Raw genomic sequence first — 18,048 nt, forward strand, 5'->3', positions numbered from 1 at the left:
CTTTGTTGTTTGGGAATGAAGCTTTAATCAAAGAAAGAGCAGTTTGAAATAGGAAAAGAGTATCCAGAGGTACACCCAGTCCATCTCTGTGTTGCTGTGTACCATGACAGTGTCACTGTCCCTGTGTTTCAAACACTGCTGCTGGCTCAGGCTGTGCTTCGGACTGTGCTGTCAGTCTGGCTGAATAACTAAAGAGAACTCAATTTCTGTAATTTCACTGTTAATTGTATTAATGGCAAGAAGCCTACATGGACACCTAATTGCTTTCTGTTAATGAACATACGACACAGCCCATGTTTTGATGGGATTACAGTTGTGCTCCTGCCTCTTGTAGGTTGTGTCCCTTCCCAGTGTGTCTCTTGTGCATCACATCCGTGTGTTGCATGGATATGGGATTAGGATGCTGGTTTAGGGAGAAGTAATTATGACTGGTGCAGTCTGGTGCTTAATGCCGGTGCAATTATGATAATAAATGCCCATCGCTATGTTATACTAAATATAAAGTATTTTGGTGTCATTTGATGCCTTGGAGGAACCTTGGGTTCCTGTTTGGTTTTACAGGGGAAAAACAGACAAGTCACATTGGCTGTTCTGGGTGTCCCAGTGGTCCCAGTTTTTCCAGCCACTGTAAAGTTTTCCACCACAATTTTTCTTAAAACCACTGCTTGGGCTTCATCTACCTCAGCAGTGTCACTTGGTCATGTTCTCTTTTATCTCATGCTCCTCTGAGCTTTGTACTGAGTTACTCTGGGGAAGTAAAGCCAGAGTTTTTCTTTGCTCTGTAATTTTTATCCTATTCCATCCTTTTTTATTTATGTGTGATTCTTTCCTGGTCAGCATGTCACTGCATTTTCCTGGAGGGTTTCTGTTTGTAGCAGTTCCGTGAAGGATTAATCCAAGGATTTTTTTCTTTTCCTTTTTCCTGCCAAAGAGGATGGCACTTTTCTTCCTTCATGTGCCCATAGCTGCAGAGCTCTGTATAAAGCTGGCCTTGGATCACCTGCTTAAGGTGGTTTTATAGTCTGGGAGGACATATGAGAACAGAGCTCCAGAGGCATGATAGCCTGGCTAAAGTTGTAAAGCCATCTTTGTAATGGATTTGGAAATGGAACCTAGTGTTCTAATGCATAGAAAATATACACATGTCTGTTAGAGACACTAAAAATCCTAAATGTCACAGTGACTGCAAAAAAGGATGCCTCATATTTTCCATCTGGAAGTTTCCTTTTCGTTTTAGTCCCTGGTGTGATATTTAAGAAATGCTTTCTTAAAATGTTCTGCCTCCGACTTGGGCAAACTCTGAGCTGGTTGCAATAGTGGTTGAGAGGATTAATGCATGACTTTGGTCTTACCTTGAGAGCTCTGAACTTTGGGTGTCATTTGTAGCAAGTGATTTCTGAAAGCTTGCAACAGAATATCTTTTTTTAGCTGCTGAAAACTGTGTTATAAATTTGTGGAGACAGTTTGCTGCCATTCTAGTTTGTTTGTCTGTTGAGACCTCGTGTGTATGTGGCAGCTTTTGTGTGTGCAGCAGCAGCGCCAGAGCCTCGGGGTTGTTCTGCTCACCACTGTGTTCCCCTCTGAGCACCTCCGAGTGATTTTCCCTGTGCTCCTAGTGCCTGGCACTTTGTTACTTGTTTGCTTAGGAAGGAAATGCCTTGGGGGGAAAAACCTCTCTCCTTCACATTGCAGGAGGTGATTTAGCAGGAGGATGAAGAAAGTTCAGTCTGAATGTGGAACTGAAGCTGTGATTCCATCTACTGTGTGTATTTGTGAGAAATCTCAACTATGTGGTAGAGATGCTGAAAGCAGTTCTTAGTCAAGCAGTGACAATGTGGCAGGTGCCTTGCACGTGCTGGTTTTGTGTCTGGGTGTTGTTCCAGTTGAGCAAGAGAGACCTTTTCCTCTCTGGAGATGCTCTCAAACCATGTCCTGGGCTGATCCTGCAGCATGGGCAGCAGGGGAGGCCCTGTCAGGGGATATCTGCCCCTGTCAGGGGATATCTGCCCCTGTCAGGGGATATCTGCCCCTGTCAGGTGAGATCCCCACCTGCAGAGCTGCCTCCAACTCTGGGGCCCAGCACAGGAAGGACCTGGAGCTACTGGAAAGAGTCCAGAGGAGGCACCAGGATTTTCAGAGGGATGGAGCAGCTTTACTGGGAGGAAGGGCTGGGAGAGCTGGGATTGTTCAGCCTGGAAAAGAGAAGCTTCAGGGTGACCTCATTGTGGCCTTCCAGTATCTGGAGAGAGCTTAGAGGAAGGATGGGGCAAGATTATTTACAAGGGCCAGGAGTCACAGGACAAGGGGGAATGGCTTCAAACTGAGAGTAGGGTTAGACTGGATTTTAGGAAGAAATTCTTCCTTGCAGGGCTGAAGAGGCCCTGGCACAAGTTGCCCAGAGAAGCTGTGGATGACTCTGGATCTCTGGAAGTGTCCAAGGCCAGGCTGGAGACAGAGCTTGGAGCATCCTGGTGTTGTGGAAGGTGTCCATGGCAGGGAGTTGGAACTATGTGATCTTTAAAGGTCCCTTGCAGCCCAGGAAATTCTATGATTCTGTAATTCTTTCTCTTTCACTGGATAAGAGGGAGTTCTCTGACTCTGATCCCAGATAACCAGCTGCTGTGGTACTGAGACATCCTGCACATACATTATCTTCACCGCTGATCAAATAAAATGTTCCAAAACATAATCCTACTTGACCCACATAAAATGTGAAATCTATTCCTCCAGTGTTCATCATGGTTCTCTGAACCTCAGTGCAATCACAAACCACTGTGGTGTATCTCTGGTGTAGAGGCAGTGTCAGGCTGGCTGAGCTTGGAGATTATATATGGATTAGTTTTTTAATTTGTTGCTCCTGGGAGGAGTGGGAAAAGGTTCCCTGTCATTTGGGGCACCTACATTTGTGTCCAGGAAATGACTGGATGTGGCACTCAGTGCTTTGATTGACAAGGTGATGATAGGTCATAGATTGGACTTGATGATCTTGGAGGGCTTTTCCAACCTAAATGATTCTGTGATTTTGTTATTTTGATTCTGTAGGGCAGATTCTGAGTAGATGCTGGACCTGTGCTGAAGGTGATTGTTGTATCTGGAAAGAAGGATGTGTTTCAGTACTACAAACATCTGGGTGCTTGTAAGCTGAGCTCAGCAATAGCTGAGCCCTACCATCATCATTAAGGCGCTGCCATCTGTGCAGAGTGAAAAGAGCCTTTCTTGAAGCATAAAGGAAAAAAGCCTTAATGGAAAAAACAGGGCCATTCATGAAACCCCTTCAATTTCAGAGTAAATCCTGCTTGCTCCTAGCTAGAGGGACTGCAGATCCCTCCAGAATGCCTCCATAGCCATTCAGATGATTAGTTACTGCTTCTGAAATGACTCATTTTTACACAAATTTGTGCTGTCTGTGCACTGCACCCAGGGAAGCAAATGTAGATTTGGCTCAGTCCTCTCATCCCCCACTCTGAAACTTGAAGGGAAGTGGCTTGGATGGAGCTTTTTATTTCAGTTCTCTCCTGATACTTATTTCTCTGAAACTGTAACTCTGTGAAGTTCACATTTGAGAGTGTTTTCCTGAAGTCTTTCTAGGAGGGAGCTATGTTTGTGGTGCTCTCACACACCTGTATTAATTCTGCTCATTTTACAGTCAGTTCCATGCTCCAGAATCCCAGTGACCTTGCACATGCTTTGTGTCCTGAAATTTGCACTGTAATGCATCACCTTAAAGAGGAATGAAACAAATTTGTGGTGAAACTTTCAGAGCTGATGTTTACTTTAGTCAGTCCTTGTTTTCTTTCCCAGACATCCACATTTCTGCATTTAGAACTGTCAGTGTTATTAATTAAATCAGCATCAGGGTGTGCAGTCTTCAGCACTCCCAGTAAAGGTTTGGAGTGGTTCTTGCTTGGGATGTGGGAGTGAAAGAGGGGACGAAAGGCAAACTTTGCCTAGCAGGAGACCTTCTGGCTGTGCTGAACTTTGCAGTGGGAGGAAGCCTCATCCTTCTCTGAGGAGGCCCATGGTGTTTATGGGACTGGGCTTCACATTGGGAAGGGGAGAAAACAGGAAGAATTGACCAGAATGGAGCAATATTGGAAAGAGCTGACTTTTCCTGTTCCCTGTCCCTTCTCTCTAAAAAGTTGAAATGGAATTATCTCCACTGTAGTATTTATCCTAGATTTTTGTTTTGTTTGTTTGTTTTTTTTTGTCTCTTCTCCTACTGATAGCAGTGGCCCTCAGTACTACAGGAAAGGGGTGAATAAGCAAGTATTTTCTGCATGTTGTGGCTCTTTTATACTTGTGAATTTAAAACTGCACAGACTTCTCCAGGAAGCACTCATTTAGAGTTGTTTTTTTTTTCATTCTCTTGTGTTTTTTGTTTCTAGGAAACTACTTTGCAAGTCACTTCTTTATGGGAGGCGAAAAGTTTGACACCCCTCACCCTGAGGGTTACCTTTTTGGTGAGAACATGGACTTAAACTTCCTTGGGAATAGACCAGTTCAGGCAAGTTCCTGTGTTCTGTCTGTTTTACTCTTTTCTGTTTCCTGCCTGTTTTAGAAAATCTTTTGTAGGCTTTGTAGAGTAGAGAAGCACAGACCTAAGCGGTCCTCACTGCTTGGGGAATGTCATTCCAGTCTGTTCAGATGCAAACTGAATTTTACTGAGAAGCTGAATTCACCTTGGAGGCTCATTTTCACTCAGGACAGAAGGAATTAATGGTGGGGGAAGAAGAACAGGGACTCAGGAGCACAGAATTTGGGGCTAATTCTGCCTGCCTGAGCAAGTATAAAACATGCTGCATAGAAGGCTAGGAAGCAGAGCCTGAACTTCCCAAGGGCGTGTTGGGTGTTGAACACTTCCAGCCAGTGTTCAGCACGTGCTGTTTTCTGTGTATGAGTGGCCTGACTGGGTGTAGGGCAGTGTTAAGACAGACCTTGACATTTTGTGGGTTTTATTCCTCGGTGGGCTGCTCAGAAAGTCCCTCCTTCTCTTTTCCTAGCTGGAACATAAATGTAATTTTTGGCCCACAAGTGTCTGTGAGACTGTGAAAAGCTACTTGCTCAAGTGATTGGCTTGTTCTTGAAAGAAGAATAATGCTGTTGTGAGGGAAGGACAGGAATTTTATGCAAGTGTTATGTTTTGGATTTCTCTTGCATTTCAGAACTGCTTAAAAAGAACCAAAAGTAGGAGCCATTTGGAGATGTTTTTTGAGTGCTGGAGAGGAAAGGGAAGAGCTGCTTGCTTTGTTCACTGTTTTCCTAGTTGTTTCTGCAGCTTCCAGACATGAAAATGAGAACTAGAAGTCATGGTTCTCCTCATCAGAAAAGCTGTGACCACTAATAAATTCATGTTTGTAATGATTGGTGGCTGTTTGGGGTCATCCTGGTCTTGCAAATGAGGGAAGCTGAGGCAAGTTGGAATTGGAGCAGTTACAGGCACATTCTGTTTTCTGAGTTTCTCCTCAGGCTGTGCCATTGGTCACTCTAGAACCACACTCAGTTCACAGGACGGACAAGGAGGAATCTGGAAAGTCTTTGTTTAAGCAGGAAGTGCAGTTTGGCAACAGAATTAGGAAGGAGGAGCTGGAAATCTGTGGTTGTATCAGTGGTGGGCAGGCCTGGGGGTGCTCACCACATCCCATGTGCCACATCTGCACACGGGGCCCTCCCTGTAGGGGCTGACCTGGCAGAGTTAAATTACCTGCATGTCTCAGCCTGGATTTCCTTGCTAACATCCCAGCACTGGGTTTCATCATTTCTCTGGAGAGGAGTGGGTGAGAGGCCATTAACACCGTGGGACATTTGCCAAGTAGGTTTAAGAGAAGGAGGCTGTTGTGGAATATAATATGCCTATGTAAAGTTAAAACGCTTTGGCAGCTCTGATTAATCTTCAAGGAAAAAAAGAACCACTCAAACACAGAGCAACAGAACTGTTTGCTGGACATGGGCCCGGTTCTTGCTTTGGAGTAACTGAGGTCTTGCTTTATTTGTAAGGAAACGTGTGTTGGTGGTCCCTGGTGCCCAGCAGGCAGGTCTGCAGCTGTACAGCTTGTGATCACCACAATAAGCACTTTCCTTTGCATTTCTCACTGGAGATCCTGTGCCCACTAAGGAGAATTACAGTCTGAAGCATTATTGTCCCTATTTAAAGGACAATCTGTGAGAGAAGGTTTCTTGACTAGAATAGAATGAGGCCCCCTATCCCTGTCTCTTTTCTTCTCCAGAACATTTGCCCTATTGTTTCAGAATGAAAAGAGTTTCCCCCAGTAATCCAGGGTTTCAGCATGCCGATTAGCAGTCAGATCACTGCTTGCATGCTGTAATGCACATGAAAGAACTGCATTTCTTCTGCTCAAGCTGGAGGTGGTTTCTTTAGTGGAAATAAAAACTTGGGAGAGCAGGGTTTTCCTAACTGAGAATTCAGGGTGGAGAGAAAGACTTTGTAAAAATGCCCTTTTTTAAAGTGTGTATTTCCAGTATGAGCTGTTTTTGGGCCAGGGCAGGATTTTCACCCTGAAAGGTGCTTGATTTATCTGTAAATAAAACCTGCTATTGCTGTTCCTCGTGGCTGCTGTACTGAGTGCCCTGAAAGCTACATGCTTCTTCATTTGGGTAAATTGCATGCTAGGTAACATGCTGCTACCTTTCATAGTGTAATAACAGAAGGATTATTTACCTCTTTGTTCCAGTTTCCCTATATAACTCCAGCTCCACATGAGCCAGTGAAGACACTGAGGAGTTTGGTGAACATCCGCAAAGACTCTCTCCGACTTGTGAGGTACTGCCATTACCTGAACCTTTCATTTTACTCAACCCAGTCATCTGTCAGCCAGAGCCAAACTGCTTTGGTAAGGTTTTGGAGAATGGCTGATATCCAGATCCTTGTTGCTAGATATGTCTGGAGGTTTCTGTTTCCCTTTTGAGGTTTCAAGTGGTTTATATGCTCCTTATCCAAACAATCTGTGTTTCCAAACAGCACCAGTGATGTGTCTGTTTCTGCAAGAGTGGTAAACAAAGCCATGAAATCATTAGCACGAGCGGAAGATATTAGTCAGGTCAATAAACTTTACGGACAGATTCCTTCCTGCATTCCTGTGCAAGGAGAAGCCAGAAAGGAGCTGATTCTGGTGCGAGTCACGAGCCAGGAAGACCGAGAGGTCTTGAGTGAAACTTTCTCAGGTTTCTCCTGCTGCCAAGATAAAGTTTGGTCCTAGTGTTATGCATTTGTTTAGATGGCTTGTGTCCCATGCATGGGGGAAGGACAATCATGGAGATGTTACCTTTCACTGCTCCAAGCTGAGATCTGAACCAGCAGAGCTGGATTAAAGCTCTGGCTCACACTCAGACCTGCAGCTGTCCCCTTTCCAACAGATGGCTGAGGTACAGGGCCCAGCATTCAGTGCTTTGTTTGGGTCAGAGCACTGGGCAAATGTCCAGGCAGAGCATTTCCCAACCATCCTGGCTGGAGTCGCTCCGGATTGTGCGTCTCGGGGCTGGAGCACTGGCAGGGGTCCAGCTGCAGCTCCCAGCCAAGGTGGCTCTGAGAGTGTGGTGTAACGTGAGCACTTTGAGTCATAACCAAAACCCCTCAGTTTGTTTTTATGTGAAAACGTGGGGATTTTTTGGTTTGGTTTTGTTTTGTTTTTTAAATGAGCAAAACCTGTGGTTTCAAAGCTGATTGAACTTCCAAATAAGTGACCATTGGTAAACTGCTCTGAAAGCTCTTTGGTTTTTCAGCATAAGGGTGAAGTACTTCTCCAGGAAAAAAGAGAAGGAGTATAAGCCAAGTGGGAAGTGGCTTTTTTCCCTGGGAGAGGCCTGGCTGTGGATGGAACAGTTGGTGGGGTTCAGTACATGTAGTTGTGTCATTCTGTTTCTGTGGTCTCACGTCCCATTTCTCCAAGCAGAATTGCAGCTCTGGGCTATTTGGAATGTATTGTCCATGCACCTTGACAGTATCTAGGTTTTCATCCATCTAATTCCTGGTACTAGCAGTTCCTTTTCTGCCTCATGAGCTCTCACAGCCTCTTGTGCTGTTGCTGTGTCAGTGCTGACGACAACACTGCCAACATGACTCTATTGAATTTTGCACTGATGTAGACTCAAAATGAGTTTTTAATTGGCAGTCCCCAAGGGTACATTCTGTCTTGTGCTTTTCTACTCTTCTGGCCCAAAGGCTTTGTCTTCCTCCCTCTGTGCAAGTAAAGGACACTTTGTGCCCTCTCCAGCCTGGCTTATTCATAACCAGTGGTCAAGGTTTGCTCATTCTTTCCAGAACTGGTGAATTTACCACATCCTCCACCAGATATAGTGATACTGAGCCAAGTGTCCAGGTGTGTAAGTGTATGTTCTGATGGTAAATCCCCACATTTGGGTTTTTTTTCATAAAATCTCACGCTGGTTTGGGTTGGAAGGGACCTTAAAGCTTATCTCCTTCCACCCCCTGCCATAGGCAGGGACACTTTGCACTATCCCAGGCTCCTCCAAGCCCTGTCCAATCTGGCCTTGGGCACTTCCAGGGATCCTGAGGCTTCTCTGGGCACCCTGTGCCAGGGCCTCCCCACCCTCCCAGGGAAGCATTTCCTCCTAATGTCTAATCTAACCCTGCCCTCTGGCAGTGTGAAGCCATTGCCCCTCATCTTGTTACTCCAGGCCCCTGTCCAAAGGTCCTCTCCAGCTCTCCTGGACTTTAGGCACTGGAAGGGCTCTTAGTTCTCACTGGAACCTTCTCTTCTCCAGGCTGAACACCACCTACTCTCAGCTTGTCCCTGTAGAAGTGCCATGGAGGAATAAAAATGTCCACTCTGACCTTCCTACTCAGCTCTGACCAAAATTCTGAGCTTTGCCAGATCCTGAATTTTTACGGGATAAACAATAAACCTGTGGATTTTGGTGTTAAAGTTCTGAGTCTTCAATGTGAATTGTGTTTGATTTCTGGCAGGAGGATACTGTGAACCTCAGAGCAGGGTAGCAGGAATTTTGCTTTTAACCACTAACAGAGAAAGAATTCCTTCTGTTTGTCTTGTGTCCCACATTTGGCCTTGGACTGGAAGCTTTATTTTGGAGCTCCAGTACCTGGTGTGCTGGTACTGGCTGTTCCCTCTTCTCCTGAAATAAAAGCACTTCCAGCTGCAGGAGGAAGACCAGCTCAGGAGACAATGTCTGTTCTTGCACCCTGGGACAGCTTCTCTGCTTCAACTTCTGGGCTTTGGATAGCATCATGGAACAAAAGCATTGAAGGAATCAGCAACTGTGGTGGTTTGGGAATGTGTCTGAAGCATCAGGAGTATCATGGACAATAGTCATACCCCTGAGTGTGGATGGTGGGGGCTGAGGTGAGACAGGTGAGTTGCAGGGAGTGAGAGAAATTAAATCCCTTCTCTTCCCTCTCCAGCACAAAGGGGCTGACCTTGGTCCTTGGATCTATTCATCCTATGGTGGAGGTGGTGAGGGGCTGGGACTGCCTGCTCTGCAGCCCTGGATGGTGTTAAACTGGACAGATCTTTTGCAGAAACCCCAAACAGGAGAACCCCTGTGTTTGGTGATGCTCTCCCCTGTGCAAGTCAGTGCTGGCTGACTGAGAGGTGTCACTCATTCTGCTCTCATGTACTGCCTGCTCAAATGCTGGGTAAATGCAGTTCTCACAGCACTCAGTCAAGGGATATTTAACATTTATCCTGCATGTCTACTGTGTTGGTCAGACTTTTGAATCTCCTCGAAGGATGAAATTGTGTTCAGCTCAACCTTGTTCTATAAAACTGTCATGGCTGCTGTTAATTATATTTTTATCTTTTAATTCTTCAACAGACAATAAAAAGCTCCAGCATTTCCATTGTTTTATCCAGGAGTGATGTCAGACCAGGTGGTCTCAGCTCTCTTGGTCATCCTGCTTTGCCTTTTGCATCAAAACGTTGGATCAGCTATTTGTTCTCAAAGGTGGTCAGTCTCTTTCCTCTGTACCTGTGATTGTGAAGGCTCTGTGATGCACCTCTGTGCATGACCCAAAGGCACACCCAGCAAAGTCACTGGTTCCCAGATTTGTGCATGCATCTGTGGCCACCCCACATGGACACTGTCTGTAGGGCTTGGCTAAATGGGCACCATAAAATTCCAGTGGAGACAGATGAGCTCTTGAAGCACCTGAACCACTCCTGAACCACCTCCTTGTCTGCCACGTCCCCTTCAAAGAAAGAGGAATGCAAAATGTGTGATTTTTGTCTTGTTACACCCCTGATATTACATCCCACCATTCCTTCACCTTAAGGTGGGACATGAGATGCTCTCAAAGTATGCACCAAAGTAGTCTTTCCTTGTTCCTTGGGCCAGCGACCATCTGTGCAATCTTTTCTCATCTGCTGAACTCTTTGCTCTGTGGCAGGTCACAGAATCCCAGACTGGTTTGGGTTGGAAAGGACCTTAAAGCTCATCTTCCACCCCCTACCATGGGCAGGGACACCTTGCACTGTCCCAGGCTGCTCCAAGCCCTGTCCAGCCTGGTCTTGGGCACTTCCAGGGATCCAGGGACAGTCACAGCTTCTCTGGGCACCCTGTGCCAGGGCCTGCCCACCCTCCCAGGGAAGAATTTCTTCCCAGTGTCTAATCTAACCCTGCCTTCTGTCAGTGTGAAACCATTCCCCCTTGTCTTGTCACTCCAGGCTCTTGTAAATAGTCTCTCTGCATCTTTTTGTATCATTCAGATACTGGAAGGTTGTGAATGATTTTCCGTGCCTCCAGCAGCAGGGATGTTAGAGCAGAAGGGCAAAGTCTTGCTGTGTCTGTCACCATTTAGGCACTTGTACCTTGCTGCCCTCTGCTCCAGTGGTGCTGTTCCAGGCAGACAAGGCTCAGCCTCTCCTACTTCCCAGCAGATGCTGGGATCCTTCAGAAACCTTCCCTCCAGGCACTGCAGTGGCCCCTCAGTGGTTTCCCAGGGCAACAGATCTAGTCTAGCCTAGCTTTAACCCCTTATCTCCTTGGAAGGATGGAAGCACATTCTGAGTGCTGACAGAGAGGTGCAGGGTGAAGTTGGGAGCAGGAGGGTGATCTGGGGTGCTTTTTGTGACTTCCCGGAGAAGCCAAAGCAGGCAGTGTTTGTGCCAATGGTGTTTGTGTGTGAGCTGCCCAGGTGTCCCCATCGTTACTTGGTATTGTCACAGGTATCTCAGTCTGTGCTGTAGCTTTCTCATGTGCTGGGTATCTCTATTTAATACCTACCTGTGCATGGGCTGGGTCTGAAGGAGCCTCTGCCTGCAAGAGGTGCTGGTTCTCCCACCTCTGGCAAGTCTATCATAGCCTGGATCCTTCGTTTCCAACCTCAGATCTGTGGAGTGCAGCACAGCAAGAGGTGACTTGTGCTGCTGCTCTCTTGGACACACACAGCACTTGTGAATGGGTTGTTGCCATCTGTGTTCTTGGATCAGTCCAGCACAAAATGTTGATGGTTCCAGTGTTCTTTAGGCAAATTTCCCCTTCTGCCCAGTGTTTCTTCTTTACAGCCTTTAATGATTTTCACTTTGAATGCAACTAGCTTGTGTGAAAATACCATCTTGTATTGCTCTGTACTGTATATTGTGTCCAGGTTTCTGCAGATGGTAAGACTCCAGTTCTTGAGATTTGTTGGTTTTTTTTTTATACAGTAATGTTGGGTGTTTTTAGCTTGATTTGCTACTCTGATTTAGGTGAATCTCTGGCAAAAGCCTCTCCAAGCCCTTCAGACAGGAATGAGGGTGTGTGCTGTAGTGGCTCACTGGGGTTACATTAGTACAAGTACTTGTGTTTGGTATTTGATTATACTGCTCTTAAATTTTATTTTGCACCTTCTGTATTAAATTACTGAAGCTGAACATTTCATTCTCGTTCAGTGTGGTGTTCAATCAAATTCGTGCTGGAACCCTCTTAATGAGGCAGCAGTTGTTATATGTCAGTGAACGTGGTAAATAAGGATTCCCTTGGCAATTTTTAGATTGAATTATAGAGGTATGTCTGACCCATTTCTGTGTATTTTTTACAGTACAGTGTATTCATCAAGGCTGTTTAGTGAGGGGAGAGGCTGATACTGTGAAGACAGAGATGATGCCAAGCTTTACCTGAATAATTCAGCTGTTTGGTTGTGACCCAGCCATCGTGGCAATTTAGGTATTATTGATAAACAAGTGAGGCTGGAGCTGGGTGACAGGTCAGTGCTGTTACACCTCTCAAAAGCAGCCTTGCTGCCCTCACCATTCCGACACAGTGCCTGAGCTCACAGTGTTCATGGGATTTGAATTTATGGAGGATTTGCTGCTGCCCTGCCAGTGAATCACATCCCTTTGTCACTTTGCTCTTTGAGGCAGGGAGAGCTTGGTCAGTTCAGGAGAAAAGGAGACTGAGGGCAGAGCTCAGCAGGGGCTGCAGCTCCTCCCGAGGGGCAGCTCCGGTCTCTGGGACTGGGACAGGAGCAGGGAACGGCTGGAGCTGGGCCAGGGCAGGCTCAGGCTGCAGATCAGGGAAAGGTTCTTCCCCCAGAGGTGCTGGCACTGCCCAGGGAATGGGCACAGCCCCGAGGCTGCCAGAGCTCCAGGAGTGTTTGGACACTGCTCAGGCACAGGGTGGGGTTGTTGGGGTGCCTGTGCAGGGCCAAGAGCTGGACTGGAGCTCCTTAGGGGTGCCTTCCCACTCAGGATATTGTGTCATTCTGTAATTTTCTTGTGTCAGCTGCTTGTTCCAAGATCAGCTGGTTTCTGTGGCCACTCCTGGCATGCTGTACGTCCCCATGGCCATAGCTCACTGCCCCAGAGCTGGATTCATACCCCTTCCTCACTGGATTTGTGCTTTTTCCTGCAGTAGGGAAAGGACTAACCCTGGCAGTGGTGATCACACAGTGGGATCCAGGTGTGAAGGAGCCCGTAGCTAAATTAGGGTTCACTTTTACATTAATTGAAATAACTTCTAAGCTCATACTGTTGGTTATCATGTATCTGTTTGCAGTTAGATGTGTTAATTTTTGTTCATACAATAAATGCGTGTGAGCTCCAGTCCCTCACATCACCAGAGGTTTAGTTGATCATTTGTACATTTAAAGGTGTTTGAAATTCCTATATCTGGATGCTTTCTGAGCTAAATATCATCTTCTGTGTGATTCTGGAGGTACCTTTTGTTGAGCTTCAGGAGTTCTTTGTGTTACAGAAACTGGTTTTTTTGTCTGTCACGCACCATTTCATTGCAGAATTAAAAGAATTACACTTTAGATTTCTCAAGCCCATGCAGGATTTCTTTAGCCCAAATACTGAGCCTAATGTAAAGATTTAAAAGGAAGGAGAATGTTTCTTCTCCTCAGCATTTGATATTCAGGATCTCCCTTTCTTGTCTTATTGTCCTGGCACTGTAAGGCTGGGTGAGATCCCTCAACACCATCATTAGTTCACTTTAATAACTTCAGTCAGACCTTCCTTAGGGGAAAGAATGGAAACCTGGGAAGCCCAAGGTGGAAGCCCAGGCTGCTTTTCCTGCCCAGAACACCAAGGCTGGAGTACTTTTATCTTTATTTCCAGAGTGATCTTGTTGATATTTCATAAAGATATGTTCTAATCCTCTGGCATTATCTTTCAGGTATAAAGATGATGTTGACAGCCCTACTGAGGAGAATGGGAAGCAGAAGGTCCTGTACAGCCTGGAATTCACCTTTGATGCAGATGCCCGTGTTGCCATCACAATCTACTGCCAGGCTACAGAGGAGTTTGTTGGTGGCATGGCTGTGTAAGTCCTGGGCTTGTGGGCACGTGGAGGGGCACAAGGGATGGTGAGCTTCAAACACCTCTCACTAATCACCCCTGTGGCACTGCTGCCACACATAGTAGAGTGGGAATTTTTTTTTTCTGATAATTTTAAATATTACTTTCAGTTCCCTCACATAGCCAATATCTTCTCTTGTTCCCTTTTTGGTTTGGTTTCAAGGTGTAGGGAAACCATTCTGTGTGCAACAAAGGAGGGGAAATCACAGCTGTGTTTTGTGAATGAGGTGTTCTGTGAAATTAAAAAACCAGCCACCCTTCCCTTTAAATACTACCTACTTTTTTCCCAGGTCACCCAGTTCACTGCCTTTCTGTGTTCCCTGTGGCAGGAGCATCTGGGCCATCAAAGTAAAGTTTAGTCTGACATTAACATAGCAAGCCTTGAGGCCCACACAAAGCCCATTTTGGGATAAATGCCCAGCTCAACACTGGATGTTGGGAGATGGGAGAGGATTTGCTTCCTGAAACCCTGTCTGTGTGTGTTTCCTGCCATGTACACATCAGTCTTTGGTTAGCTGTGGAAAGAATGGCCCAAATGTCATCTGTGGGAACCTTCTTATATCCTGACAGTACATCCCCTCCAGATTTTAAAACCTTTTTATCTAAATGAGCACATTTAAACCATTCCAGTCAACACTGTATCCCACAAGACCACGAAAAATTTCCTCTCTATGTTCAGAGCAAAGGTGGCTGGAATGTGCTCTGCCTGGTGTGAGTTGGGTGCACGTGAGCTGCTGGTATGGTGTGGTGCACTTCCAATGGCCATGGGACAAAGAATTCCTTTGGCTCCAGGGGTAAATGAAGATTCAGGCTACAGAAACTCTTGGCTTCCTCTAGTAGAGGCTTTTGGCTGACCAGAGGCCCCTGGACATAGTGCTGATGGCTTCTGCAATGATGCTCTGGAACTGGGACTAAACTTTGCCTTGGTTGAAGGGACCTGCAGAGGCTGCAGCAGGGAGAAGGACAAATCATTACAGGGCTTACTTGTTTTATGCAAAGTATAAACATCCCACTAATGATCAATGAATAGTGTATTTTTAGAAATGAGAGTGGCTTAACTCTCCAATCCAGATATGCATTCCTTCAAACTGGAGGATATCCTGATCCAGAATTTTTTGTTTAGGCACCTTTCCCTTCTTTTGAAGCCTATGGCTGCCTTTATTTTTGGGAGGTAATAAATGAGCTCCTTTTTAAAGTGCTTGAAAATGTTCTCTCAACGAACTCTGAATACACTTTCTCTTTAGATCCAGCTTTTCCTGAGCAGAGCTGAATGCAGCAGGATGCCTTAGAAATCCTGATAAAGTTTCCATGTTCTGTCTCTTAGGTCCTTAGGTTTCCTGTGAATTTAGTGCTAGTGAAGGTGTTGGAATGGCAGCCTTGGAGATTGAAGTCCTCTTTCCCTAACACAGGTACAACGTGGAGAGATGGCCAGTGTCCCTCGTGCTGCCCTGCAGTGTTCCTTGGTTTTTGACCTAAGAAGGATACCATCCATGGGCTAATGGGGAGAACTGAGGGCCTCTATGGCCAGGGTGGATGTATTTACATTGCTAGACTTAAGTCATGGCTTAAATCAGTAAGGCTTGGTTTAAATAATTGATTTTAATCTTTTTTTCCCCTGTTGGTTTACCCTGAAGGAGAGTTTCATTGTCACTGGTCAGTAGCAATGAAACATCTGCATCTACAGCACAGTGAGCTTCATATCAAACCTTGTGCTATATTTTTTATGCCACAATCTGTAAAGAATATCCATATAGTTTAAAATCTATTTAAATCTATCTTTTTAAAAAGAAACATTTAAAATTTTATTTTTAGCCCACGTCTTGAACCAGGCTGTGTTGGGCTGGAATTGTACCTGAGTGACCAGCAGTGTTTGTTCTTGTTGGTTAAACTTCTCATGTTGGACTCTTAAGAGTCTCTCTTGTCAAGTTGTGCCTTGAAGAATAATTCCTTAGTATAATTGTTTTAGTTACCAAATATAACCAACTGTTTCTGGACAGAGAGTGTTTTCAGTCCTCTGTAGCTAGTAGCTCTCCTCTTGGTTGGTTGGTTGGAGGAAGAAAACACAGGTTTTGGTTCAAAGAACACTTTTTTTCTGAAACTTAGTGCCATGCACTGAGCCAGTGACTGTCAACAGTGCTGCTCTCTGTCCTTTAAAACTTGTGCAGCAAACCCGAACTACCCAATGGCTTTTAAATTAAATTTGAACAATTCCTAGGTAGAATTTCTGAACATGAACAGAGCTGTCAACTTCAAAGAATTTTTTTTAAATGTGAATTTTTTTAATCCACCCTGTCCATGGTTCAGTGAGAGAGGGATCTCTGTTAGATGGCAGAGCTGAAGCCTGTGTTCATGAACCCTCTGCATGAAACCAGGATCAGCAGTGATTTCCCCACTAATGAAAAATTAGCTGATGGTTCTGTGCTGTCCTGCTGGGGTGGCAGCAGTCCCTGGTGCACTAAACCTTCTAAAAGGTCAAAGCACCCACATTCAGCTCTTTCTTCCACTTCTGGCCTTTCATTTAATAAATCATACTTTCATTTCTCCATAATACAGGAATGATGAACTGCCTGATTCTGCTCTGGGGTGCTTGAACAATAAATGTTATGTAAATGTGGGTGCAGGGGCTGCACCAGAAGCCAGGGAACTTTTTGGAAGGCATGATCCTGATTTCGTGCAGATGTGTAGGGGGGAAGTCAGATACAAATATAGACTTTATAAGCTGCTTTAATTCAACCCAGGCTATTTTTCCATGTGGAAGTTGCTCCTGAAGCACGTCTTGGGGCCAGTGCAGCTGCCCAAGTAGGCATCTCTGCTTCTCTGGATTTGCTGGCTGCTAGTAAAAACCTTTTGAAGCTCTGATTTTAGCTTTGCAAAGCAATTCTGTAAGGGCAGTGCTGTAATTACTTTGATTTATTCTTTAGAAATTCTAGTGGAAAAAAAAAAAAATCTGGGCTGCATTTTTAGAGCTCTGAGTGGAGCGAGTGCATTTTCAGTGCACTAACAGGAATGCAGCTTTCCCCTGTCTGGGCTGGTGGATTTTCCTTTTCCTCAATCTCTTTTGGTGCTAACAGCTGTCTTCATGGAACAAGCATGTGCAAAAGCTGTCCTGTATATAAATTCAAAACTTCTTCTATTGCACTTGATTGGGATTAAGATGCTCTTTAAAACAAAACAACTTTTTTTTTTTCCACTCTCCTTAATCAATGCTGAATCCTAAAATGGGAGAAACTTTCTGGCCCCCTGTGAAAAGCAGGAATTTTCTCCCAGCTCTCAGCCTGCAGCATGGCTCCTTAGAAGCGCTAAACAAGTTATTCCTGCTTCTCTGCTGGAACAGCCACTGATCCTGATAGTATCAGCACTCCTGCAAAACTCCTGCCAGGAACGTGGTTATGGTCATGCAGTTTGGGGTGAGAGGAGGGAGGGGAGGGAAGGGGGAAGGTGGCTTTCCCTGAGCAGTGGCTTTACTTGTTGTGGAGCCTCTGCTCACCTGAGAGCCACAGCGCTGTGTCTTGGGCCTGGCTTTGGGATTAGCTGGTTTCCATGACCAAGGGGAAGCCTTTCTGCAAGCCAGGAAGCTTTCTCCTGGAGTTATTTGGGCTCCATTTAAAAAGCTGGTGGCTTTGTCAGTCCTGTCCTAACTTGTCTCAAAGTATGTTCAGCAGACTTTCCCAGGTAATTGTGCTGGGAGATACGCTCAGCTGCAGTGTTTCCTAGCCAAGATCCTGGGAACACAACAGCTGCCTGCCTCTTGTCCTGAACTGTTGAACTCACAGGGAGCTGTGTCATCGCTTTTGTGGGACCAGAGATGACCAGCAAGGTCTGGTGAGGGTGATTGTGTTCATGATTATAAAGGTGTGCTCACCTCTGCAGCCCCGTGCCCAGGGGAAGGTTCCTGTGCTTCCTGGTGCTAGAGCAGTTATCTGTAGAAGCCTTTTAGATGAAATAGAGATTAGTTTAAATCTGGAGGGGACTGCTTCTCTTACCTTTGAAATGGTATTTTGCTTGGTTACTTTGTGGTGAGGACTCACTCTAAAAATTAAACACATCAGTTCTCAGAGGATGAGCTAGTGCATCACCCCAAGGGTAACAGAGATTTGTCTATGCCTAAGTCTCTTTAGTGACAAGGAATTAGCACTGACCTGTCTCTGAAGAGCTCAAGACCCCCAGTATCTTCAGCTTTATTTATTTTTCTGTCTGTGTCCGTTTTCCATAGTTTTGGAAATCAGGAGAAGCATGGGGGTGTGTGAGCTGTACCTCAACTACTCACTAGTGATTGCCC

General features: G+C 45.5%; 1 protein-coding gene across 6 annotated transcripts in view; it reads left to right on the top strand.

The window, feature by feature from the left end:
* The window catches only part of MGRN1 (mahogunin ring finger 1), a 53,959-nt gene that overhangs the window by 7,981 nt on the left and 27,930 nt on the right, over positions 1–18,048 (top strand). For all 6 annotated transcript variants that reach the window (XM_033517871.1, XM_033517870.1, XM_015643128.3 and 3 more), the window contains exons 2-4: positions 4,386–4,504; positions 6,690–6,778; positions 13,588–13,734. In XM_033517871.1, coding sequence (XP_033373762.1) covers positions 4,412–4,504; positions 6,690–6,778; positions 13,588–13,734 — 329 coding nt within the window. In that variant the 5' untranslated portion in view covers positions 4,386–4,411. The remainder of the gene's footprint in view (positions 1–4,385; positions 4,505–6,689; positions 6,779–13,587; positions 13,735–18,048) is intronic.

The sequence above is a fragment of the Parus major genome, chromosome 14 (assembly GCF_001522545.3).
Source record: "Parus major isolate Abel chromosome 14, Parus_major1.1, whole genome shotgun sequence".
Taxonomy (NCBI): Eukaryota; Metazoa; Chordata; class Aves; order Passeriformes; family Paridae; genus Parus; species Parus major.